We start from the raw sequence: 27,791 nt of genomic DNA, 5'->3' as shown, positions 1-27,791 counted from the left end.
TAGAAATGGACAACAAAAATGAAAGAACCGTGGATGCTGGAAATCTGAAACAAAAATGGCAATTTTCAGCAAACAACAACAGTGCTGGAAAAGCTCAGCAGGTCTAGCAGCATCTGTGGAGAGAAATCAGAATTAATGTTTTGGGTCCAGTGACCCTTCTTCACTGGACAAGGGTCTGAAGAAGGATCACTGGACCTGAAACATTAATTCTGATTTCCCTCCACAGATGGTGCCAGACCTCCTTGATGAGGTAGAGGTGAGTCAGTGATGGTGCTGTTGTTGAGTAAAGGATCAATAGTGGCCAGGTCAATAGGGAGATCTTCCTCAACATCGGGCCTTGGGATTATTAACATCCTTCCTACAGCAGAGCAAATAGAATTCTATGCAATACTCTAAATGTGGCCTTACCAATGTCTTGTTCAACCACAACATGGTGTTTCAACTCTTATACTCAAAGGTCTGAACAATGAAGGCAAGTCTTACCAATGTTTTCATCATCACCCTGTCTTACCTGTGATGCCACTTTCTATGTACCTGCACACCAAAGTCTTTCTGTTCAACAACACTACCCAAGGCCCCACCATTAACTGTGTAAGTCCTAGTTTGTCTTACCAAAATGCAACACTTTACATTTATCTAAATTAAACTCCATCTCCTATTCCTTGACCAATTGGCCCATTTGATCAAGATCCTGATATACTCTTAGACAATCTTCACAAATCACTATACCACCAATTTTGGTGTCATCCACAAACTTACTAACCATTACTCCTATATTCTCATCCAAATTGTTTATATAAGTGATGAACAACAACCCAGCACCAACACTTGCTGCACACCATTGGTTACAGGCCTCCAGTCTGAACAACAAAACATTGGTACCAAGAGTGGAGGTCCTGTTGGAACAACAAAAGGTACCATTTAAGCTGCCATCTTGAAAATTCTCTCTGAAAGATGAAGAATTATACTGTGAATACCCCAGCCTAAAACGGAGTTACAGCAAGGAATGACAGCGCTGGGATGGTGTTAATGAAACACCTCAGTCTAGATGGAAGTTATAGAACATCCCGTGAAAATAAATTTTAGATACAGAAACAGAATTATTTCCATTTTAATGTTCATATAATGTTTTGATTGATTCACAAAATTTTTAAATTTTTTGCTGCATTTTCTTACTGCTAAAATCTCATTCTTGAAAAAAGATGTGATGCTCATGTGATGAAACACCCACATTTTTTTCTGAAAAAACTTTGTTAGGAAAAAGAAAAAATGCATTGTTATGTTGCTCGTGTAATGAAGGTGAAGGTGTGTACTGTACCTTTAAGAGAGAGAGGAAGCTGGCAAGGACTGACTGAAAGCACACAGTGAGCTGAACAATTTAAAAATCCATCATTTGGTTACCACAAATAGCTAATGCTGTGTTGCCATGGTACAAAAACAAATTCAAATTCGGCCAATCAGTTTAAATGTGTCCCAGAGACCAAACTCCAATCAAATTTGAATTTTACTGTTTGGGATGACATTAAATTAATGAAATGATCCAATGTGTTGGGGTATAAAATCAAATATTTTGAACAGTTAGGGGAGAGAACAGCAAAGAGCACCCACAAGTACGGACTGCCAGCCGAATAGCTCTCTGAAAGGTACCTGTCCATAAGAAAAATTGCGCAGCAGAAGACCAAAGAAAGGATGACCCAGGAAAATCTATAAAGGAGAATCGACAAAGCTGGCTGGTTTTGAAATGTCATTTTTTTGTGTGTGTAAATCTTAAACAGGGTCTTTTTTTTAAAAAATCAGACAAGCATTGTAGAGTGGGAGGCAAAAGATACATTTAAGAGAAAGGGATTGTAAATAGTTGTTGTTTTAATAATCTCTTTTGAATTTAAAGAATAAAATTGTTAATTTTTACATTAAATTGTGAGATCTGGGATAATTCTTTGCCTCTTGAAATTTAACAGATTACGGCGCGAGGTAAGCTTAAACCATAAGACATAGGAGTGGAAGTAGGGCCACTCAGCCCATCAAGTCCTCTCTGCCATTTGATCATGGCTGATAGGCATTTCATCGCCACTTACCCACACTCTCTCCGTATCTCTGTGTGTCGGGTTTAAATTAGCAGAGTCATCCACTTATCAAAGTAGGAGTCTGTTAATTTGCTTTTCACAGTTCAATACAAATGCAAATCTGCTTTCTCACCTTCCTGATCAACTTCCCTTACTGGAGCCCTTAAGTATATGCTCCAATGACTATCAGCTATATTCTTTTATTGCCAGATCATGTCCTGGTATGTTCTTAAAGAAACTATCATTTTCAACATTGCCACATAGGTCAGTGTGACTAATAGCAGGCTGGGTGTGTGAGGGAAAGGGTTGATAGCAAAGTCAGTAATGGAAAGGCAGGGAATAATAAAATGGAGATAGTGAGGACTGCAGGAGTTGGAAAGTCAGAGTCAATAAAGCATGGAATTGGAAAAAGCACAGCGGGTCAAGCAGCATCTGCAGAGCAGGGGAGTCAACGTTTCAGGTTGGAATCTTTCACGAGGACTCTGTGATGTATCTTGATGAAAGGTTCTGACCTGTTATGTCGACTCCCCTGCTCCTCAGATGCTGCTTGATCTGCTGTGCTTTTTCCAGTTCCACTCTTTATTGACAGGGAATAACAACAGGTTGGGGAAGACTGGAAATCAGAAGGGTTTATAGCAGAGTTGGAGAGGGACTGCCGGCAGAATCGTGAACTCCCTGACTTCCTCTCATTGAACTGTTCCACTTCTGGAAACTCTGGTACTCCCTTCCCAACGGCACTGTGGTTTTCTCTATACCCCAAAGACTACAGTGGTTCAAGGACTTAGCTCACCACCATCTTCTGCACGACAATTGTGGATTGGCAAGAAATGCCAGCTCAGCCAGTGATACTCCCATTTCATGAACAAATAAAACAAAGTGTTATAAATCTGAGGCGATTCAATCATAATCCTTATGACTTTGGGGCTGGAGGAATCCAATTCAAACTCATTCTATGGGTTGAAAATGGGATGCTTTAAGTGCACACTTAAATTTCGAGTAAACTTGGGTATGGAATTGAATGACCAACATTAGAATTAATGACCCTTAGAATAACCACAAGAAACAAAAATGTTTGTTGCGTTACGCCTCACTGGGATAGCTTGCTGTAAATCAAGCTTTCTTATTGCTGGAGTCATCACAAAATTAAAGGATTCTAAAATGTCCACAATACTTTCCAATTTACCTGTCTTTTAGGCTCAGGCTTACAGAAAGCATGAACTAGGTGTCTGTGCTGAACAAGAATTGCTATTTGTTACAAATGAATACATTTTTACTACAGATAACAAATGTGAACCATCAACATATAACTAGTATAAACTCAAACCCCATTGTAAAGCTCCCACTCTAAACAAACACATACACAAAAAGCTGTTGTGTTACAGAGGGAAAATTCAGGGAGGCAGTTCAATCATCCCTGTTCACAGGGTTTGCTAAAATTATTTTGTTGCTGATCAGAGCATTATTTCTCAATCTTCCTACTCCAGATACACACGTGTGTTTAAATAAGGCACAGGAAGACTGTTGTAAAGGTCTCTGACTCAGAGTCATAGAGATATACAGCATGGAAACAGTCCATTCAGTCCAACCCATCGATGCTGACCAGATATCCCAACCCAATCTAGTCCCACCTGCCAGCATTCGGCCCATATCCCTCTAAATCCTTCCTATTCATATACCCATCCAAATGCCTCTTAAATGTTGCAATTGTACCAGCTTCTACCACTTCCTCTGGCAGCTCATTCCATACACATACCACCCTCTGAGTAAAGAGTTCCTCTGTAGGTTTCTTTTATATCTTTCCCCTCTCATCCTAAACTAGTTCTGGACCCCGGGGAAAAGACTTTGTCTATTTATCTATGCCCCTCATAATTTTGTAAACCTCTATCAGGTCACCCCTCAGCCTCCGATGCTCCAGGGAAAACAGCCCCAGCCTGTTCAACCTCTCCCTGTAGCTCAGATTCTCCAACTCTGGCAACATGCTTGTAAATCTTTTCTGAACCCATTCAAGTTTCACAACATCTTTCCGATAGGAAGGAGACCAGAATTGCACGCAATATTCCAACAGTGGGCTAACCAATGTCCTGTACAGCCACAGCATGACCTCCCAACTCCTGTACTCAATACTCTGACCAATAAAGGAAAGCATACCAAACGCCTTCTTCACTATCCTATCTACCTGCGACTCCACTTTCAAGGAGCTATAAACCTACACTCCAAGGTTTCTTTGTTCAGCAACACTCCCCCACAGCTTAGCTATTGATGTGGGGAAAAAAACTAGCTATCCATGGGCTTGAGACATTTTCTGCTGCAAAGCAGAAACACAGCTCCTTTCCTTCTGGAGGTGAAATTGCTTCTGCCAAGCATTCGCACCCCTAAGCTGATCAGCTACCTGGAAGCCAATCACATAGTTGTTGGCCAGCATGAGGCATTAGTCAACGATAAGGGCAAGTGATTGAAGAGTTAGTAGGGTTACACTTTGGCACTAGTGATCATAATTCTATTAGTTTTAAAATAGTTATGGAAAAAGATAGGCCTTCCATAAAAGCTAAATTTTTTGATTGGAGTAAGACAAGTTTTAATGGTTTGAGGCAGGCATTTTCAAAAGTTGTTTGGAGTAGACTGTTCACAGGTAAAGAGCAAGTGAGGACTGCAGCTGCCTGGAGGTCAGAGTTGAAAAGTGTGCTGCAGGAAAAGCACAGCAGGTCATGCACCATCTGAGGAGCAGGAGGTTTTCTTGATAAAGGGCTTATGCCTGAAACGTCGACTTTCCTGCTTCTCAGATGCTGCCTGACCTGCTGTGCTTTTCCAGCACCACACTTGTCGATACTGTTCACAGGTGAAGGGACAATTGACAAGTGGGAGGCTTACAAAAGCATGATAGTAAACATTATGTTCCTGATAGAGTGAAGGGCAAGCCTGGTAGGAGTCAGGAACAATTGATGAATAAAGATTCTAGCTGAAAATGTGTTGCTGGAAAGGCGCAGCAGGTCAGGCTGCATCCAAGGAGCAGGAAAATCGATGTTCCTGAGCCCTTCTTCAGGAATGAGGAAAGTGTGTCCAGCAGGCCTCACTTTCCCCTCGAATAAAGATTCTAGTCAAGAATAAGAGTCATACATTAGATGAAGACAACTGGGATCAAATGAATCTTTCGAACATTATGAAGGGTGTAGGGGCATTTTTAAGAGGGAAATCAGGAGGGTTAAAAGGGATATCAAAGGGATTATCTTGGCAGATAAGGTTAAGTATAATCAAAAGAATTTCTATAAGTATATTAAGAGCAAAAGAGCAACTAGGGCTCCTTAAAGATTGCATATGAGTTTGCATATGTTTTGAACTTCTGGAGGTGGGAGAGATGCTCACTGAATATTTCTGCTCCATTTGTACTGTGGAGAAAGAAATAGAGGCTAAGGAACTCAGGGAAATAAATATTGATGTTTTGAAAGCAGTTCACATTACAGAAGAAGTAGTACCGGAGGTCTTAGAAACTGGAAAAGTGGATGAATCTGGGACCTGATCAAGTATATCCCAGGACATTGTGGAAAGTTGAGGAAGAAACCATGGGACCCCTAGCAGAGATTTATTTCATCTACAGCCACAGGTGAGGTACCAGAGGACTGAAGGGTGGCTAATGTTGTGCCTTTATTTAAGAAAGGCTGAAAGAAGAAACCTGAGAACTACAGACCTGTTAGCGTGACATTGGAAGATAGTAAGCTGTTGGAGGTGATTCTGAAAGACAGTTTTACATGTATTTGGAGAGGCAAGGACTGATTAACATAAGAACATAAGAACTAGGAGCAGGAGGAGGCCATGTGGCCTTTTGGGCCTGCTCTGCCATTCTATAAGATCATGACTGAACTTTTTGTGGACTGAGATCCACTTAACCTTCCTCTCACTGTATCCGTTAATTCCTTTATTGTTAAAAACAAAATCTATCTTAGCTTTAAAAACATTTACTGAAGTAGTGTCAACGACTTCACTGGTCAAGGAATTCCAGAGATTTACAACCCTCTGGGTGAAGAAGTTCCTTCTCAGTTCAGCCCTAAATCTGCTCCCTCTAATCTTGAGGCTATGCCCTCTTGACCTAGTTTCACCCGCCAGTGAAAACATCCTTTCTACCTTTATCTTCTCTACTCCCTTCATAGTTTTATATGTTTCTCTAAGATCCCCCTCATTCTTCTGAATTCCAATGAATATAATCCCAGTCTACTCAGTCTGTCCTCATCAGCCAACCCCCTCAACTCCAGAATCAACCTCGTGAACCTCCTCTGCACCCCCTCTCATGCCAGCACATCCTTTCTCAAGTAAGGAGACCAAAGCTGCACACAGTACTCCAGGTGTGGCCTCACCAGCACCCTGTACAGCTGTAACATAACCTCCCTGCTTTTAAACTCAATCCTTTTAGCAAAGAAGGACACAATTATATTTGCCTTCTGTGATTCATGCACAAGGTCCCTCTGCACAGCAGCATGCTGCAACTTTTAAGCATTCAATCAATAATCCTTTTTACTGTTACTCCTACCAAAATGGATGACTTCACATTTATTAACATTGCATTCCATCTGCCAGACCTTTGCCCACTCACTCAAAGTATCTATGTTCTTCTGCAAAGTTTCACAGTCCTCTGCAAACTTTGCTCTGCCACTCATCTTAGTGTCATCTGCAAACTTTGACATATTACACATGGTGCCCAGCTCCAAATCAAATTGTGAATAATTGTGGTCCCAACACTGATCCCTGAGGCACACCCACTAGTTACTGATTGCCAACCAGAATAGCACTCATTTCTCCCCAATCTTTGCTTCCTGAAAGTCAACCAATCCTCTATCCATCCTAATATTTTACCCATAATGCCATGCATCCTTATCGTACGCAGCAGCCTCTTGTGCGGCACCTTGTTAAAGGCCTTTTAGAAATCTAGGTACACCACATCCACTGGGTCCACATTGTCCACCTTGCTTGTAATGTCATCATAGAATTCCAAAATATTTGTTAAGCATGACCTGCCCTTCACTAACCCATGCCGTGTCTGCCCAAGGGGACAATTTCTATCTAGATGCCTTGCTATTTTTTCCTTGATAATAGACTCAAGTATCTTCCCCATTCAGAGGTTAAGCTAACTGGTCTATAGTTCCCCATCTCTTGTCTACCTCCCTTTTTAAACAGTGGCGTCACATTTGCTGTTTTCCAATCTGCTGGGACTACCACAGAGTCCAGCGAATTTTGGAAAATTACGGCCAGTGGACTTGAAATTTCCCCGCCATCTGTTTTAGCACCCTGGGATGCATTCCACGCGAGTCAGGAGAATTGTCTATCCTTAGCTCCATTAGCTTGCCCAACACTGCCTCTTCTGTAATAATGATTGTTTCGAGGTCCTCACCTACCTTAGTCACTTAGTGGCATGTTATTAGTGTTCTCCACTGTGAAGACTGACAACAAAATGTCTTGGCCATTTCATCATTTCTAAATTCCCCTCCTCATCCTCTAAAGGGCCAATGTTTATTTAGCCACTCCTTTTCGTTTTATATTTTGATAGAAACTTTTGCTATCTGTCTTTATATTCTCTGCTAGTTTTTCTCATGTTCTATTTTAATTTTCTTTATAGCTCTTTTTGTGGCTTTCTGTTGACCTTTAAGTTTTCCCAATTTTCTAGTTTCCTGCTGTTCTTGGCCACTTTGTTGCCTTCTATTTTAATTTGATAGCCTCCCTTATTTTCTTAGAACACCCATGGCAGATTACCCCTTTTCTTACAGTTCTTCCTTTTCACTGGAATATACTTTTGCTGAGCACTTTGAAAAATTTCTTTGAAAGTCCTCCACTGCTCGTCAATGGTCCCTACTTTAGCCAAGTCCTCCTTTATTCTATTGTAGTGTCCCTTGTTTAAGCACAGGGCCCTGGTATTGGATTTTATTTTCACACTCTCCGTTTGTATTCTAAATTCAACCATACTATGATCGCCCCTTCCAAGAGGATCCCTCACTATGAGATTATTAATTATTCCTGTCTCATTACACAGGACCAAATCTGGGATAGCTTGCTCCCTCGTCAGTTCCATTACATATTGTTGAAGAAAACTATCGCGGATACCCTCAAAGAATTCCTCCTCAAGGATACCCTGACCAATCGACATACAGATTAAAATCTTCCATAATAATTGCCGTACCATTTTTACCGGCATTAGTCGTTTCTGTTTATTGCCCACTTGAATGTGTTGTTATTATTTGGTAGCCAATAGACTACGCCTATCAGTGACCTTTTCTAATTTTCACCCAAATGAATTCAACCGTATTGTCCATAGAACCCATATCATCTCTCAGCACCACCCTGATGTCGTCCTTGAATATCAGAACGATACCATCTCCCTTACCTTCCTGTCTGTCCTTTAGAATAGTTTGATACCCCTGGATATTTAACGCCCAGTTGTGACCATCCTATAACTAGGTCTCTGTAATGGCTACCAAATCATTCGCAATGATTTGTGCCATTAACTCATCAACCTAGTTACAAATACCACAAGCATTGAGGACAACTAGCAAGTCTCATGTCTCACAAACTTGACTAAGTTTTTTGAGGAAGTAACCAAAAGATTGATGAGGGCAGAGTGATAGATGTTGTTTACATAGACTCTGGTAAAGCCTTTGACAAGGTTCAAAAGTACAGGGCATTTTTTAAGGTGAGAGGAGCAAGATTTAAAAAGGACATGGGTGGGGGGTGGGGAACACAAAGTAGTTCATATGTAGAATGAATTGCCAGAAGAAATGGTGGATGCAGGTATAGTTACAACATCTAAAAGACATTTGGATAAGTACATGAATAGGAAAGGTTTCAGGGATATGGGTCAAACGCAGGCAAGTGAAACTAGTTTCATTTGAGAACACGGTTAGCATGCTAGTTGGACCAAAGGGACTCCTTCCATGCTTTATGACTCAATGATTCTACCACTGCCCTCTGTCTCCTGACATCAAGGAAATTTCATATCCAATTGGCTAGCACTCTGTAGATTCCACGTGATATAACCTTACCAATCATTCTACTATGAGGAACCTTCTCGAAGGTCTTGTCCATGTACACAACATCTACCATGTTTCCTGCATCTATCTTCTTGGTCACCTCTTCGAATAACTCATGCAAGTTTGTGAGACATGATTTCCCATGCGCAAAGCAATAATGATTATCCCAAAGCAGACATTGTCTTTCCAAATGCCTCCTTGTAGGATATGTGTCAGCTATGCCTGCCTCTTCATAGGATACATGCAAACCAGAGGGATAGCTATGCCTGCCTCTTCGTAGGAAATGTGCAGACCAAACAGGTAGCCATGGGCCCCCACATGGGCCCCAGCTATGCCTGCCACTTTGTAGAATATGTGGGACAGTCCCTCTTCCGGACTTACACCAGCACCATGCCCCACCTGTTCCTCTGCAAAAGTGATGACCGTATTGGAGCCACCTCGTGCTCCCATGAGGAGCTTGAACAGTTCATCAACTTCACCAACACCTTCCATCTTGACCTCAAGTCAGGAGCGGCACGGTGGCTCAGTGGTTAGCTCTGCTACCTCACAGCGCCAGGGACCCGGGTTCAATTCCAGCCTCGGGCAACTATGTGGAGTATGCACATTCTCCCCGTGTCTGCGTGGGCTTCCTCCCACAATCCAAAGATGTGGAGGTTAGGTGAATTGGCCCTGCTAAATTGCCCAAAGTGAAGTTTATTAGTTAGGGGTAAATGGGTCTGAGTGGGTTACTCTTTGGAGGGTTGATGTGGACTAGTTGGGCCGAAGGGCCTGTTTCCACACTGTAGGAATTCTAAAGTTTACCTGGACTATCTCTGACACCTCCCTCCCCTTCCTGGACCTCTCTGTCTCTGCCTCTGGCGATGACTCAACATGGACATCTCTTTCAAAACCATCGACTTCCACAGCTACCTTGACTACACCTCTTCTCAATCCCCGTCCTGAAAAACACAATCCCTTACTCCAAATCTGGATGACTAAAGAAATTGAGGGTTTGATTAAGAAAAAGAAGTAAGGTATAGACAGGATCCTTAGAAGAGCATAAAGGCAGTAGGAGTATACTTAAGAGGGAAATCAGGAGGGCAAAAAGGGAACATTAGATAGCTTTGGCAAAGAGAATTAAAGAGAATCCAAAGGGTTTTTACAAATACATTAAGGACAAGAGGGTAACTAGAGAGTGAATAGGGCCCCTCAAAGATCAGCAAGGCGGCCTTTGTGTGGAGCCATAGAATTTGGGGGAAATATTAAACATATATTTTGCATCAGTATTTACTGTGGAAAAGGACATGGAAGATATAGAATATAGGGAAATAGAAAGTGACAACCTGAAAAATGTCCATATTACAGAGGAGGAAGTGCTGGATGTCTTGAAACGCATAAAGGTGGATAAATTCCCAGGATCTGATCAGGTGTACCTGAGAACTCTGTGGGAAGCTAGAGAAGTGATTGCTGGGCCTCTTGCTGAGATATTTGTATCATTGATAGTCTCAAGTCAGGTGCTGGAAGACTGGAGGTTGGCTAACGTGGTGCCACTGTTTAAGAAGGATGGCAAGGACAAGCCAGGGAACTATAGACCGGTGAGCCTGATATCGGTGGTGGGCAAATTGTTGGAGGGAATCCTGAGGGACAGGATGTACATGTATTTGGAAAGGCAAGGACTGATTCTGGATAGTCAACATGGGATTGTGCATCATAAATCATGTCTCACAAACTTGATTGAGTTTTTTGAAGAAGTAACAAAGAGGATTGATGAGGGCAGAGCAGTAGATGTGATCTATATGGACTTCAGTAAGGCATTCGACAAGGTTCCCCATGGGAGACTGGTTAGCAAGGTTAGATCTCATGGAATAGAGGGAGAACTAGCCATTTGGATACAGAACTGATTCAAAGGTAGAAGACAGAGGGTGGTGGTGGAGGGTTGTTTTTCAGACTGGAGGCCACAAGGATCGGTGCTGGATCCACTACTTTTCATCATTTACATAAATGATTTGGATGATTAGATTAGATTACTTACAGTGTGGAAACAGGCCCTTCGGCCCAACAAGTCCACACCGACATGCAACCCACCCAGACCCATTCCCCTACATTTATCCCTTCACCTAACACTATGGGCAATTTAGCATGGCCAATTCACCTAACCTGCACATTTTTGGACTGTGGGAGGAAACCGGAGCACCAGGAGGAAACCCACACAGACACGGGGAGAATGTGCAAACTCCACACAGTCAGTCGCCTGAGGCGGGAATTGAACCCAGGTCTCTGGTGCTGTGAGGCAGCAATGCTAACCACTGTGCCGCCCACAAAGGATGTGAGCATAAGAGATACAGTTAGTAAGTTTGCAGATGCACCAAAATTGGAGGTGTAGTGGACAGCAAAGAAGGTTACCTCAGATTACAACAGGAATTGATCAAATGGGCCAATGGGCTGAGAAGTGGCAGATGGAGTTTAATTCAGATAAATGCAAGGTGCTGAATTTTGGGAAAGCAAATCTTAACAGGACTTACACACTTAATGGTAAGGTCCTAGAGAGTGTTGCTGAACAAAGAGACTTTGGAATGCATGTTCATAGCCCCTTGAAAGTGGAGTCGCAGGTAGATAGGATAGTGAAGAAGGCGTTTGGTATGCTTTCCTTTATTGGTCAGAGTATTGAGTACAGGAGTTGGGAGGTCATGTTGCAGCTGTACAGGATATTGGTTAGGCCACTGTTGGAATATCTAAATCTATCATCTAATTCCTACTCATGCATCTGTCTGTGCCTGCCTCTACTCCCTCTGCTGGCAACGCGTTCCAGGCACCTACGGCCCTCTGTGTAAAGTATTTTCCGTGTGTATCTCCCTTAAACTTTTCACCTCTCACCTTGAATGCTTGGTCTATCGTTATTGAATCCCTCACCCTGGGAAAAAGCTTACCTCTATCCACCCTGTCTATACCCTTCATGATTTTGTAGACCTCAATCAAGTACCCCCTCAATCTCTTTTTTTCTAATGGAAACAATCCTAACCTACTCAACTTCTCTTCATAGCCAGCACTTCCATACCAGGCAACATCCTCATAAACCTTCTCTGCACCCTCTCCAAAGTGTCCACATCCTTTTGGTAATGTGGCGACCAGAACTGTACACAGTATTCTAAATGTGGCTGAACCTAAGTCTTGTACAATTTTAACATGACCTGCCAGCTCTTATACTCAACACCCCATTCCGATGAAGGCAAGCATACCATATGCCTCTTTGACCACTCTATTCACCTGTGCAGCAACCTTCAGGGTACAATGGACCTGAACTCCCAGATCTCTCTGCCCATCAACTTTTCCCAAGGCTCTTCTGTTTACAGCATACGTTGTCTTCAACAGTTTCCAAATCTCCCTTCCCCCCACCTCATCCCAGATCCAACCCTCCAACTCGACAATGTCCTCTAGACCTGTCCAACTACCTGCTCCATCCTCCTTCCAGCTGCATCCACCTCTTCCCATCCCACCCACCTTCCCACCAGCCCCCTTCCCCCTCCAAATTCATGATGAAGGGTTTATGCCCGAAATGTTGACTCTCCTGCTCCTCAGATGTTGCCTGACCTGCTGTGTTTTTCCAGCGTAACATCTTTTGACTCTAACTCTCCAGCATCGGCAGTCCTCACTTTCTCCTAGTTTCCAAATGCATGTAGATCCTGTCTCTCAGAATCCCTTACAACAAACTACCTACCATTGACATCAGGCTGACGGGTGTGTAGTTCCCTGGCTTTCCCTTGCAAGATTTCCTAAATAATAGCACCACATTAGCCAACCTCCCATCTTCTGGCATCTCATCTGGGGCAATTTATAATACAAATATCTCTGCTAGGGGCCCTGCAATTTCTTCCTTACCTTCTCACAATGTCATGGGATACACTTAGAACATAGAACATTACAGTGCAGTACAGATCTTTTGACCCTTGATGTTGCGCCGACCTGTGGAACCAATCTGAAGCCCATCTAATCTACACTATTCCATTTTCGTCCATTTGTTTATCCAATGACTATTTAAATGCCTTTAAAGTTAGGGAGTCTACTACTGTTGCAGGCAGTGCATTCCATGCCCTTACTACTCTCTGAGTAAAGAAACTACCTCTGACATCTGTCCTATATCTAACACCGCTCAATTTAAAGCTATGTCCCCTCGTGCTAGCCATCACTATCTGAGGAAAAAAGCTCTCACTGTTCACCCTATCTAACCCTCTGATTATCTTACATGTCTCAAATAAATCACCTCTCAACCTTCTTCTCTCTAATGAAAACAGCCTTAAGTCCCTCAGCCTTTCCTCATAAGACCTTCCTTCCATATCAGGCAACATCCTGGTAAATCTCCTGTGCACCCTTTCCAAAGCTTCTACATCCTTCCTATAGTGCAGTGACCAAAACTGTACGCAATACTCTAAATGTGGCTACACCAGCGTTTTGTTCAGCTGCAGCATGATCTCATGGTACCAAAACTCAATCCCTCTCCCAATAAAAGCTAACACATTGTATACCTCCTAACAACCCTATACGTGGACACTGAGATCCTCTCTGCTCATCCACACTGCCAAGATTCTTACCATTAGCCCAATACTCTATTCCTGCTGCTCCTTCCAAAGTGAATCACCTCACACTTTTCTGCATTAAACTCCCTTTGCCACCTCTCAGCCCAACTCTGCAGCTTATCTATGTCTCTCTGTAACCTGCAACATCCTTCCACACTGTCCAAATTCTACCAACCTTAGCGTCATCTGCAAATTTACTAACCAATCCTTCTGCGCCCTCAACTAGATCATTTACAAAAATGATGAACACCAGCGGTCCCAAAATAGATCCTTGCAGTACACCACTAGTAACTGAACTCCAGGATGAACATTTCTCATAAACCACCACCCTCTGTCTTCTTTCAGCTTGCCAATTTCTGATCCAAACCGCTAAATCACCCTCAATCCTATGCCTCCGTATTTTCTGTAATAGCCTACCGTGGGAAACATTATCAAACTGAAATCCATATTTACCACATCAACCACTTCACCCTCATCCGCCTGTTTGGTCACCTTCTCAAAGAACTCAATAAGGTTTGTGAGGCACAACCTACCCTTCACAAAACTGTGTTGACTATCCCTAATCAACTTATTCTTCGCTAGATGATTATAAATCCTATATCTTATAATCTTTTCTAACACTTTACCCACAACAGAAGTAAGGCTCACTGGTCTATAATAACCAGGGCTGTCTCTACTCCTCTTCTCGAAAAAGGAGACAACTTTTGCTATCCTCCAGTCTTTTGGTACTATTCTTGTAAACAATGACAATATAAAGTTCAAATCCAAAGGCTCTGCAGTCTCCTCCCTAGATTCCCAGAGAATTCTAGGTTAAATCCCATCCGACCCCGAGGACCTGTCTATTTTCACACTTTCCAGAATTGCTAACAACGCCTCCTTGTGAACCTCAATCCCTGGTCCTCACCTTCCACACCACCAACTTCTGTATATATCACATCATCCTCTGCCATTTCTGCCACCTACAAAAGGACCCCATCACCAGAGATATATTTCCCTCCTAACCCCTGTCCACTTTCCGTAAAGACCATTCCCTCCGCAACTGCCTTGTCAGGTCCCCCCAACAACCCACCCTCCTCTCCTGGCACCTTCCCCTGCCACCTCAGAAAATTCAAAACCTCTGCCCACACCTCCCCCCTCACCTCCATCCAAGGCTCCAAAGCAGCTTTCCACATCCATCAAAGTGTCATTTACGTATCTGTTGCTCCCAGTGCAGTTTCCTCTACATCAGGGACACAGGATTCCTACTTGGAGCATGCTTCAGAGAACATCTCTGGGACACCCACACCAACCAACCCTGTGGCTGAATACTTCAACTCCCCCTCAAAGTCTGCCAAGGACATGCAGGTCCTGGACCTCCTCTATCGCCAAACCCTAACCACCCGACGCCTAGAGGAAGAACACCTTATCTTCCACCTTGGGACCCTCCAACCCAATGGCATCAATGTGACCTTCCCCCCAGCCCAACCCCCCTCCCATTTATCTCTCCACTCCCCAAGGCTCCTAGCCTCATTCCTGCTGAAGGGCCTTTGCCCGAAACATCGATCATCGATTCTCCTCCACCTCGGATGCCACCTGACCTGCAGTGCTTTTCCAGCACCACACTTTCGACTCAACCCTGAGAAGCCTGTATCTCAGTATTCTCCTCGACAACATTGTCTTTTTCCAGTGTGAAAACTGACAAAAAAATATTCATTTCATGCTTTCCTTATCTCCTTGGTCTCGACGCACAACTTACCACTACTTTCCTTGATTGGCCCTAATCTTTCTCTAGTCATTCTTTTATTCCTGACATACCTATAGAAAGCTTTAGGGTTTTCCTTGATCCTATCTGCCAACAACTTCTCATGCCCCCTTTTAGCTCTTCTTAGTTCTCTCTTTAGGTAAGTATGTAAGTTAACTTGCTGAGCTGGAAGATTTGTTTTTAGACATTATCCATTCATACAGACAAGGAGGATACCACTTTGACTCAGTCAACACACACATCTTAGGACATGCAAAACAAAGACATACATGAGAATTCTTAGAGGCACGGCATTCTAACCAAAACTCTATCAATAAACACATCAATTTGGATCCTATCTACCTTCCCTTGAAAAAGAGAACCGGAAATGACATTAGCCACCTTATGAAACCAAGACCTATAAATAGAGGCAGGATGTGCCACCAGTACTTCACCAGACCCTCTCACTGATGATGTTACCTAGTATGGTGGCGAAATATCTGAAAACAAATCTTCCAGCTCAGCTAGTTAACTTACATACTTACCATCAACCTAAGCTACAAATCTTCTCAAAAATCTCTCCCCTTATGTCTTCCCTGACTAACTTCTAATTCTCAAGTGCCCTAACTGAGCCTTCACATCTCATCCTAACACAAACCTTCTTCTTCTTCTTGACAAGAGATTCAACCTGTTTAGTAAACCACGGCTCCCTTGCTCGACCACTTCCTCCCTGCCTAACAGGGACATACTTATCAAGAACACACAGTAGCTGTTCCTTGAATAAGCTCCACATTGCAATAGTGCCCATCCCCTGCAGTTTCCTTCCCCATCCTATGCATCCTAAATCTTGCCTAATCGCATCATAATTGCCTTTCCCCCAACAATAACTCTTGCCCTGACACTTGATCAGATCCAAGGGATTTATCTACTTTTGTGCATTTTACAACCTCCAGCACCTCATCTTCTGTAATTATGGACCCTTTTCAAGATATCACCTTTTATTCCCCAAGTTCTCTTGCTTCCATGTCTTGCTCCATGGTAAATACTGACACAAAATATTTGTTTAGGATCATACCCACCTCTTGTGGCTCCACACATTAAGGGCCTTGTTGATCATTAAGAGGCCCTATTTTCTCCCTCGTTACTCTTTTGCCCTTAATATGCTTGTAGAATCTCTGGATTTCATGAAGTCTCACAGGTCTTGGAAACAGGCCCTTGGACCCAACTTGCCTATGCCTCCCAGTTTTCACTGTTTAAACTAGTCCCATTTGCCTGGGTTTGGTCCATATCTCCCCATGTACCTATCTAAATGTTTCTTAAATGATGAAATTGTACTTGCATCCACCACTACCTCTGGCAGCCCGTTCCGCATGTTGGCCGCACTCCGTGTGAAGAAAAATGCCCCTCTGGACCCTTCTTTTTTCTCTTCCCTCTCACCTTAAACTTAGTTAAAAACCACAGAACACCAGGTTAGAGTCCAACTGGTTTATTTGGAGGCACTAGCTTTCGGAGTGCTGCTCCTCCAACAGGTGGTTGTGTAACCTTGTGTTGAGCGATTTTTAACTTTGTACACCCCAGTCCAACATCAGCATTTCCCATTCATGACCTTAAACTTATGCCCTGTAGTTTCAGACTCCCCTACCATGTGGAAAAGCTGTCAGAATAAGATGATGGAATAAAACACATCTACGTATTCCCACGTATTGGGAGATTCACTCCACATTATGCCTTGATTCTGGCCCTCCTCATTCCTCACTAACTCCGTTCCTCAGCCCGGCCAACCCTTATTCCCTTTCTCCCTCTTCCCATTCCTCACTGTCCTTCCACATATACTCACTCCTCCTCCCGGTCCAGCCCTTCCACATTTATCCCTCCTCCTGAGCCGGAGTCTCCGCCCCGCTCTGCCGTCAGGGCCGAGCCCGGGCTGAGGGAGGCTCGGTGCCGGGGTGAGTGTCCCCGCTCCCCCCGGGGATGGAGCCCGAGCCCGAGCCCGAGCCCCCCGCGGTGCGGAGACATCAGCATCAACACAACCTGAAACACCGGTACGTGCTGGGGCGGACCCTGGGCAGGGGCACGTACGGCCGGGTCAAGTCGGCTACCGAGCGGCTCACCGGCAGGACGGTAAGGAAATACCGGCAATTGGGAATTACATAGCGAGTGGAGAGACTAGGAATAATGGGAGACTGGGATTAGTTCAGGGAATGAAGAGACAGTAGCGAGGGGTCTGAGGAGACTGGGAGAAACAAGGAGACTGGGAATAATACAGGGAAGGGCGTGCCTGGGAATAACACAGGGACCTGGGAAAATTATACACGGGATTTGTAAACTGGAATGGAACGGGAAAGATTAGTAACAACTCAAGGTATGGGAAAATCTGAATATTACTGAGGATGGGATAGATTGGAAATACCAAAGGGACTGGGAAGCTAGGAATATTAATGGTACTGGGAATGTTACAGCCACCATTGTCTGGGAATAGCAGAGAGGTTGGGAACGATTCAAAATATTTCAGGAAATGGGAGAAACTAGGAATGTTGCAGTATCCTGGAACCTTGGGACAATGTATGGAATGAAAGAGATTGGGAATGTCATGCCTAAAAGCAGAGACTGAGAATAATAGAGGGGCTGGAAGAAACTAAGAATTTCAGACAGAAACTGGCAATATCATAGGGACTGAGAATATCACCGAGAATGGAAGACATTGGGGAAAATCTGTAAACTGGAATTAAATGGAGACTAGGAAAATGAGAGGGTCACAATGACCAAAACCTAAGATTTAATTTGATTTGATTTGATTTATTATTGTCACGTGGACTAAAGTACAGTGAAAAGTAGTGTTTTATGTGCTAAGCAGATAAATTGTACCTTACATAAGTACATTAGGAAAACGGAACAGAATACAGAGTATATATTACAGCTACAGAGAAGATGCAGAGAAAGATCAATTCTAATATGAGAGGTCCATATGAGTCTGATAGCAGCAGGGAAGAAGCTGTTTTTGAATCTCTTGGTACCTGTTTTAAAACTTTTGTATCTTCTGCCCGGTGGAAGAGAGTAAACCCAGGGTGGGAGGGGTCTTTGATGTTAGCTGCTTTCCTGAGGCAGCAGAAAGTGTAGCCAGAGGCAGTGGAAGAAAGACTGATCATGATGGACTGGGCTGCATTCAGAACTCGCTGTCATTTCTTGCAGTCTTGGCAGAGCAGTTACCATTCCAAGCTGTGTTGCATCAGGATGAGATTTTTTCTATGGTACATCTATAAATATTGATAGGAGTCATTGTGGACATGCCGAATTTCTTTAGCTTTCTGAGGACGTAGAGGCATTGGAGTGCCTTCCTCACTGTCGTGTCAATGTGGATGGACCAGCACAGATTGTTGGTGATATTTTACTTCCATGAGCATGAAGTTGTCAACCACCTCCACCTCAGCACCGTTGATACAGACATGGACATGCCCTCCACTCTGCTTCCTGATGTTGATGACCAGCTCCTTTGTTTTGCTGACATTGAGGGAGAGATCGTTGTCTTTACTCTATGCTAGTAAGTTGTCCTTTCCTGTATTCTGTCTTGTCATTGTTCGAGATCTGACCCACTACAATGTTGTCATCAGCAAATTTGTAAATGGAGTTGGTGCAGAATTCAGTCATGCAGTCGAGGGTGTTGAGGATTATTGTGGAGGAAGTGTTGTCACCTGCCCTGACTGATTGCGGTCTGTGAGTCAGGAAGTCGAGGATCCAGTTGCAGAGGGGTGAACAGAGTCCTAGGATTCGGAGTTCGGAGATGGGTTTTGTTGGAATTATGGTTTTGAAAGTGGACCTAAAGTCAATAAATAAGAGTCTGATGTTATCCAGATGTTCATAGAATTGTAGAATCCCTTTAGTGCGAAAGCAGACTATTTGGCCCATCAGGTCCACACCAACCCTCCCATCAGCATCCCACCCAGACCCCCCCCCTACCTAGCCAGCACATCCCTGGATGTTATGGGCAATTTAGCATGGCCAGTCCACCTAACCTGTACATCTTTGCACTGTGGGAGGAAACCAGAACATCTAGAGGAAGGCCATGCAGTCACTATGAGAATGTGTAAACTCCACACAGTCACCTGAGGATGGAATCAAACCCAGTCCCTGGTGCTGTGAGGCAGCAGTGCTAACCACTGAGCCTCCCTGTTGCCCTGTTCCAGGGATGAGTGTAGAGCAAAAGAGATGGTATCTGCCGTGGACCTGTTATAGCCATAGCCAAATTGTCGCAGATCAACTAACCTCTTAAAGCATTTCACAATGATGGATGTCAGAGCTACCAGGCGGTTGTCATTAAGGCATGTTGCCTTATTTTTCTTTGCTACCGGAATAATAATAGTCTTCTTGAAATAGGAGGGAACCTCACATCTTGGTAGGGAGAGGTTAAAGATGTCTGCAAGTACTCCCCCAGTTGGTCTGCTTAGCACCTGAGTGCATGGCCAGGGACTCCATCTGGGCCAGTTGCTTTCCGTGGGTTCTTCCTCAAGAAGGTTGGTCTGACGTCTGTAGCGGTGACTGTGGGCAGGTGACGTCATTTCACTGACATTCTACTCAAAATGAGCATAAAATGCATTTAGCTCATCCAGAAGGAATACATGGTTGTCAGCCATTCTACTCAACATCGCTTTGTAGCCTGTAAGCCTTGCCACAGTCTGTGTGGTTAGTCTAGGACTCTAGTTTAGTCTGGTATTGTCTCTTGCAATCCCTTGCAAATATTGTACCTAGATTTCAGGGTTACGTGACTTGAACGCCTCAGACTTCAGTAGGGAGTGAATCTTCTGGTTCATCTATGGTTTCCAGTTGGGGAACACGGATTAACTTCTTTGGCATGTATTTACTGACGAAGTCAGTGACGGTAGTAGCATATTCATTTAGGTTGACCGCTGAGTTCTTGAAAATGGACCAGTTGTACAACTCCCTGTACCAGATATCACAGGTACTATAAAACTGTGTATCAGAGAGCTGGGAAACTGGGAATATCACAGGGAATGAGAGAAGTTGGGAATGACCCAGGGACCAGGAGACTGGGGTAACATACTGGAGTTTTGATCTATGTAAAGAGGTTGAGACTGAAGGAAGTGCATAGTTCCCAGTGGATATTCAGCACAGTGCAGAAGACTGGATATAATTATAAAATTCACAAGCATCATGCAAATGGGTGACTGTTTTAAAAATGAAAAATGATGAGCCAAATGGCAACTTTCTGTGCCCTGGCAAATCTGAGTGTGGATGTGTCAGTGCACCCAGAGTACTCAATCCCGCTGCCAGTGCACACAATAAATACCTAGTCAGAGTGCCATTACACAAAGTGAGTGCCCTCTCCTACAGCCTGTAGCCTCTCAGTGCTAGTGCATGGCATTGATTTCTAATCACAGTACCAGTGCAGACAGTGTGTCCACTCCCAAAGCTACACAGAATATGGAGGCATGAGGCACAAATTGACTGAGCTCGATTGGGAAAGTATACTAAAAGGCATGACTGTACATAGGCAATGGACAGTCTTTAAAGAGCTATTACATGACTTACAACCAGGAATTCCTTTAACATGCAAAAACTCAAAAAGACAGTCAACTATCGCTGACGAAGGAAGTTAAAGATTTTATAAGATTAAAAGAAAAAGCTTCTGAAATTATTTGAAATAATAAATCTGCGGATCAGGATGTTTTAAGTATGCTGTATAGCAAAGGACGATTAGGGAAAGGAAAGTAGAAGATGAATGGAATCTAGCAAAAAAAAAGCAATGGACTAAAGCTTGTACTGGCACTGAATAAAGAAATGGCAGAGAAACTAAATTTGTGTCTGTTTATATTGAGAAAGAAACAAGACATCTTCCAGAACTAGGTATCTAAAAGGCTATGGAAAACGAGGAGCTGAAGGAAACTAATATTAGTAGGAAGATTGTACTGGAGAAATTAATGGAGCTGAAAGTTAATAAATCCCCAGGACCTGATATTTTATATCCCAGAGTGCTGAAGGGGCTGGTTTTAAAGATTGTCGATGTATTAATGAGCATTTTTCCAAACTCCTTACATTCTGAAATTATTACCATGGATTGGAAGGTAGCCAATGTCACCCTATCCTACTATTTAACATTTTCAGACTGAGTGGGGTAGAATCAGTGCTTAGACCCCAGCTGTTCACAAAATATATCAATCATTTTGAGGTGGGAATCAAAGGTAGCGTTTCCAAATTTGCAGATAGTGCAAAGCTAGGCAGGAATGGGAATTGTGAGAAAGATACAAGCTTCAAGAGAATATGGACAGGCTTCTTGAATGGGTAAGAACATGTGTTACGACAAGGGATAAACTCCTCTGCTAATTTAAACCTGACACTTAGAGGAGCTGACCTCGTGCCGTAATCTGTTAAATCTCGAGAGGCAAAGAACTATCCCAGATTTCCCTATTTAAAGTAAAAATTAACAAATTTATTCTTTAAGTCCAACAGAGAACACTAGAACCACTATTTATGATTCCTTTCTCTTAAACCTATCTTTTATCTCCCACTCTTCAATATTGGTCTGATTTTAAAAAAAATTAAGATTTACAACAAAAAAAAGACATTTCAAAACCAGTCAGCTTTGTCATTTCTCTTTTGTGATCTTTCTAGGTTGTCCTCAGTGTTCTGCAGCACAAAGTTCTTATGGACAGGTACCTTTGGAGAGTTATTCAGCTAACAGTCTATGCTTGTTGGTTTTCTTGGCAGTTCTCCCTCTAACTGTTCAAAATATCCAGTTTTATACCTCAAAATATCACATCATTTCATTGGATTGATGTATTCAAAACACTAAATTCAAATTCAATTGGATTTTTGTGCGTGGAGCATAATTTAAACTGCATGGCTGAATTTGAATTTGTTTTTGTTCCATGGCAACACAAAACCAGCGATTTGTTTCAACCAAGTGTTTTTACCTTGTTCAGGACACTCTGTGCTTTCAGTTAGTCCTTACTATTTTCCTCCTTCTCTTAAAGATACAGTACACCTTTGTAACACATGGCAGATGGAATATACCATACATACTAAAGTTATAGTTGATTTCTTCTAAAGGGAAACCCCTATTTTCAGCCAAAAAAATCTGGAATTTTCCATATATCTCATGTAAAAGTTGACCCTAGTTCTTCACAGATAACAGATCAATATTTGTGAACCAGTCTGCTGGCCATCCTGCTCCGCTCCGGACATCCAGTCCACCAGCCCTCATATTCTGTTTTGGGTTTCCAGAATTACTATAATTCGGTGTGTATTTTTTTTTCTTTATTCATTTAGAGATTAGTAAGGCTTCTGCTAATGATACTGTATGAATTTTGACAGGCATGAATTTCAGCCCCTCAAAATTAGCATCCGCATAACAGTCGACTCCATAAAGTTAACCTTAAAAAGTAGTCCAAAAAAGTTTGACTATTACTTAAATATATATGGTAATGTGGATAAATTTGAGTTTGTCACCTAGGTAGGAGATTTAGAAAGTATTAAGGGGCTTGGGTACCCTTGTCAGTAAGTCACTGAAGTTTAAGTTTAAGGTACAGCAAGCTATTAGGAAGGTTATGGAATGTTAGCCCGTAGTACAATAGGATCTGAGTATAGGTGTGTGGCACAGTGGTTTGCACTGCTGCCTCACAGCGCCAGAGACCCGGGTTCAATTCCCGCCTCAGGTGACTGACTGTGTGGAGTTTGCACATTCTCCCAGTGTCTGCGTGGGTTTCCTCCGGGTGCTCCGGTTTCCTCCCACAGTCCCAAAAATGTGCAGGTCAGGTGAATTGGCCATGCTAAATTGCCCATAGTGTTAGGTGAAGGGGTAAATGTAGGGGAATGAGTCCGGGTGGGTTGTTCTTCGGAGGGTCGGTGTGGACTTGTTGGGCCGAAGGGCCTGTTTTCACACTGTAAGTAATCTAAAGTATTGCTTCAATTGTAAAGGAGCTTGGTTAGACTACACCTAGAGTATCCAGTGCAGTTTTGATCATCTTATTTGAGGAAGTAGTGCAACAAATGTTCACCAGACTTGTTCCTGGGATGATGGAACCTCCTGTGAAGAGAGATTCTACAAACTGCGCATGTATTCTCTACAGTTTGAAGAATGAGGGGTGATCTCAGTGAAGCTTACAAAATACTTAAAGGGATAGACAGGATAAATGCAGGTAAGATGTTTCCAGTGGTCAGGGAGTCCAGAACCAGGAGCACAATTTAAAAATGAAAAGGGATTAGATTACATTACATTACAGTGTGGAAACAGGCCCTTTGGCCCAACAAGTCCACACCGACCCGCTGAAGCGCAACCCACCCATACCCCTACATTTACCCCTTACCTAACACTACGGGCAATTTAGCATGCCACTTAGGATGTCACTTAGATCTGAGGTACAAAGAACAATGAAAGTTACAGCACAGGAACAGGCCCTTCAGCCCTCCAAGCCTGAGCCAATCCAGATCCTCGATCTAAATTTGTTGCCTATTTTCCAAGCATCTGTATCCCTCTGTCCGTGCCAATTCCTGTATCTGTCTATATACATCTTAAATGACACTATCGTGCCCGCTTCTACCACCTACACTGGCAATGCATTCCAGGCACCCACGACCCTCTGCGTAAAGAATTTTTCACGTATATCTCCCCTGTCACTTTGAACTTGTGACCTCTAGGAATCGATTCCACCAACTCCCCCTAAACTCTGGGGGAGAAAGCTTCTTGCTATCTACCCTGTCTATACCTCTCATGATTTTATAGACCTCAATCAGGTCCCCCTTCAACCGCCTTCTTTCCAATGAAAATAATCCTAATCTATTTAGCCTCTCTTCATAGCTGGTGCCCTCCGTACCAGGCAACATCCTCCTCTACACCCTCTCCAAAGCATCCACACCCTTTTGATAATGTGCTGACCAGAACTGTACGCAGTATTCCAAATGCGGCCAAACCAAAGTCTAATACAACTGTAACATGATCTGCTAATTCTTGTACTCAATACCCTGTCCGATGAAGGAAAGCATGCCATATGCCTTCTTGACCACTATTGACCTGCATTGCTACTTTCAGGGTACGATGGACCTGAACACACTCATCTCTCTGTGCATCAATTTTCCCCAGGGGTTTTCCATTTACTGTACAGTTTGCTCTTGAATTGCATCTTCCAAAATACATCACCTCGCATTTGCCCAGATTGAACTCCATCTGCCATTTCTCTGCCCAACTCTCCAATCTATCTACATTCTGCTGCATTCTCTGACAGTCCCCTTCACTATCTGCTACTCCACCAATCTTAGTGTCATCTGCAAACTTGCTAATCAGACCACATATACCTTCCTCTGGATCATTTATGTATATCACAAACAATAGTGGTCCCAGCACAGATCCCTGTGGAATACCACTGGTCACAGGTTTCCATTTTGAAAAATTCCTTTCTACTACTACTCTGTCTCCTGCTGCCCAGCCAGTTCTCCATCCATCTAGCTAGTACACCCTAGACCTCATGCAACTTCATTTTCTCCATGGGGAACCTTATCAAACACCTTACTGAAGTCCATGTATATGACATCTACAGCCCTTCCCTCATCAATCAATTTTGTCACTTCCTCAAAGAATTCTATTAAGTTGGTAAAGTGGGCACGAAAGTGGGCATGATAGCTTAGTGGTTAGCACCACTGCCTCACAGCGCCAGGGACACTGGTTCGAGTCCAATCTCGGGCAAATGTCTGTGTGGAGTTTGCAGATTGTCCCTCCGGGTGCTCTGGTTTCCTCCCACAATCCAAAGATGTGCAGGTCAGGTGAATTGGCCATGTTAAATTTGCCATAGAGTTCAGGGATGTGTAGGTTAGATGCATTAGTCAGGGGTAAACATAGGGTCTGGGTGGGTTACACTTGAGAGGGTTGGTGTGGTCTTATTGGGCCAAAGGGCCTGTTGCCACACTATAGGGATTCTATTCTATAAAATATTGTGTCGTCGATAAGCCCATTTTCTTCCAAATGGAAATAGATCCAATCCCTCAGTATCTTCTCCAGCAGCTTCCCTACCACTGACTTCAGGCTCACTGGTTGTAATTTCTTGGAATATCCCTGCTACCCTTCTTCAACAAGGGGACACATTAGCAATTCTCCAGTCTGCTGGGACCTCCCAATTTTCAAGGATGCTGCAAAGGTATATGTTAAAGTCCCGGCTATTTCCTCTCTCGCTTCCCTCAGTAACCTGGGATAGATCCCATCCGATCCTGGGGACTTGTCCACCTGAATGCCTTTTAGAATACAAACGCTTCCTCCCTCCCTATGCCGAGAGTAATCAAAGATCTATCCCTAACCTCAACATCCATCATGTCCCTCTCCTCAGTGAATACTGATGCAAAGTACTCATTAAGAATCTCACCCACTTTCACTGACTTCACGTATACCTTTCCTGTTCTGTCATTGAGTGGGCCAATCCTTTCTCTAGTTACCCTCTTGCTCCTTATATATATAAATAAAAGGCATTGGGATTTTCCTTAACTCTGTTTGCTAAAGATACCTCATGGGTATGCTGTTTTGGAAAATGTAGGGGGTGATGGATTCTCAGGGGAACGGAGCATGAACGTAGCATGAAGTTTCTGGTGTTGAGACTGGCTCTGATGCAACAAGGGGTATGTTGGCTTCCAAGAGATCAATTGTGTTAGGGGATTCTGTAGTCCGAGGTACAGACAAACGTTTCTGTGGCCAGCAGAGAAAAAGCAGAATGGTGTCTTGTTTCCCTGGTGCCAGGATCAAGGATGTCTCGGAGAGGGTGCAGAATGTTCTCACGGGGGAGAGAGGCCAGCAGGAGGTCATTGTCTACATTGGAACCAACGACATAGGAAGGGAAAAGGTTGAGACTCTGAAGGGAGATTACAGAGAGTTAGGCAGAAATTTAAAAAGGAGGTCCTCAAGGGTAGTAATATCTGGATTACTCCCAGTGCTACGAGCTAGTGAGGGCAGGAATAGGAGGATAGAGCAGATGAATGCATGGCTGAGGAGCTGGTTTATGGGAGAAGGATTCACATTTTTGGATCATTGGAATCTCTTTTGGGGTAGAAGTGACCTGTACAAGAAGGACAGATTGCTCCTGAATTGGAAGGGGACTAATACACTGGCAGGGAAATTTGCTAGAATTGCTTGGGAGGATTTAAACTAGTAAAATGGGGAGGGGGGTAGACCCAGGTAGATAATGAGGAAAGAGATCGATCTGAGACAGGTACAGCTGAGAACAGAAGCGAGTCAAACAGTCAGGGCAGGCAGGGACAAGGTAGATCTAACAAATTGAACTGCATTTATTTCAATGCAAGGGGCCTAACAGGGAAGGCATTGCTATGATAACTCGGGGCATGGTTAGGAACATGGGCCTGGGATATCAAAGCAATTACGGAAACATGGCTCAGGACTGGCAGCTTAATGTTCCAGGATACAAATGCTACAGGAAGGATAGAAAGGAAGGCAAGAGAGGAGGGGGAGTGGCATTTTTGATAAGGGATAGCATTACAGCTGTGTTGAGGGAGGATATTCCCGGAAATACATCCAGGGAAGTTATTTGGGTGGAACTGAGAAATAAGAAAGGGATGATAACCTTATTGGGATTGTATTATAGACCCCCTAATAGTCAGAGGGAAATTGAGAAACAAACTTGTAAGGAGATTTCAGCTATCTGTCAGAATAATATGGTGGTTATGGTAGGGGATTTTAACTCTCCAAACATCGACTGGGACTGCCATAGTGTTCACGGTTTAGATGGAGAGGAATTTGTTAAGTGTGTACAAGAAAATTTTCTGATTCAGTATGTGGATGTACCTACTAGAGAAGGTGCAAAACTTGACCTACTCTTGGGAAATAAGGCAGGGCAGGTGACTGAGGTGTCAGTGGGGGAGCACTTTGGGGTCAGCGACCATAATTCTATTTGTTTCAAAATCATGATGGAAAAGGATAGACCAGATCTAAAAGGTGAAGTTCTAAATTGGAGAAAGGCCAATTTTGAGGGTATTGGGCAAGAACTTTCGAAAGCTGATTGGAGGCAGATGTTTGCAGGTAAACAGACGGCTAGAAAATGGGAAGCCTTCAGAAATGAGATAACAAGAATCCAGAGAAAGTATATTCCTGTCAGGGTGAAATGGAAGGCTGGTCGGTATAGGGAATGCTGGATGACTAAAGAAACTGAGGGTTTGGTTAAGAAAACGAAAGAAGCATATGTCAGATATAGACAGGATAGATCGAGTGAATCCTTAGAAGAGTATAAAGGAAGTAGGAGTATACTTAAGAGGGAAATCAGGAGAGCAAAATGGGGACATGAGATAGCTTTGGCAAATAGAATTAAGGAGAATCCAAAGGGTTTTTACAAAGTTTGGGTGAAGATTTGTAGCTCGGGTGCTCGTTGTTGTGGTTCTGTTCGCCGAGCTGGAAATTTTTGTTGCAAACGTTTCGTCCCCTGTCTAGGTGACATTCTCAGTGCTTGGGAGC

At 43.3% G+C, this 27,791-nt stretch overlaps 1 protein-coding gene across 1 annotated transcript in view; it reads left to right on the top strand.

Annotated features, from left to right (window-relative positions):
• The first annotated feature begins 17,176 nt into the window (after positions 1 to 17,176).
• The window catches only part of nuak1b (NUAK family, SNF1-like kinase, 1b), a 79,348-nt gene continuing 68,733 nt past the window's right edge, over positions 17,177 to 27,791 (top strand). The window contains exon 1 of the mRNA XM_043713269.1: positions 17,177 to 17,461. Within this exon, the coding sequence (XP_043569204.1) occupies positions 17,312 to 17,461 (150 nt within the window). The 5' untranslated portion in view covers positions 17,177 to 17,311. The remainder of the gene's footprint in view (positions 17,462 to 27,791) is intronic.

Source organism: Chiloscyllium plagiosum, chromosome 23, assembly GCF_004010195.1.
Source record: "Chiloscyllium plagiosum isolate BGI_BamShark_2017 chromosome 23, ASM401019v2, whole genome shotgun sequence".
In the NCBI taxonomy this organism is placed as follows: Eukaryota; Metazoa; Chordata; class Chondrichthyes; order Orectolobiformes; family Hemiscylliidae; genus Chiloscyllium; species Chiloscyllium plagiosum.
The sequence above is the reverse complement of the archived record's forward strand: the minus strand, read 5'-3'. Positions and strand labels throughout refer to the sequence as shown.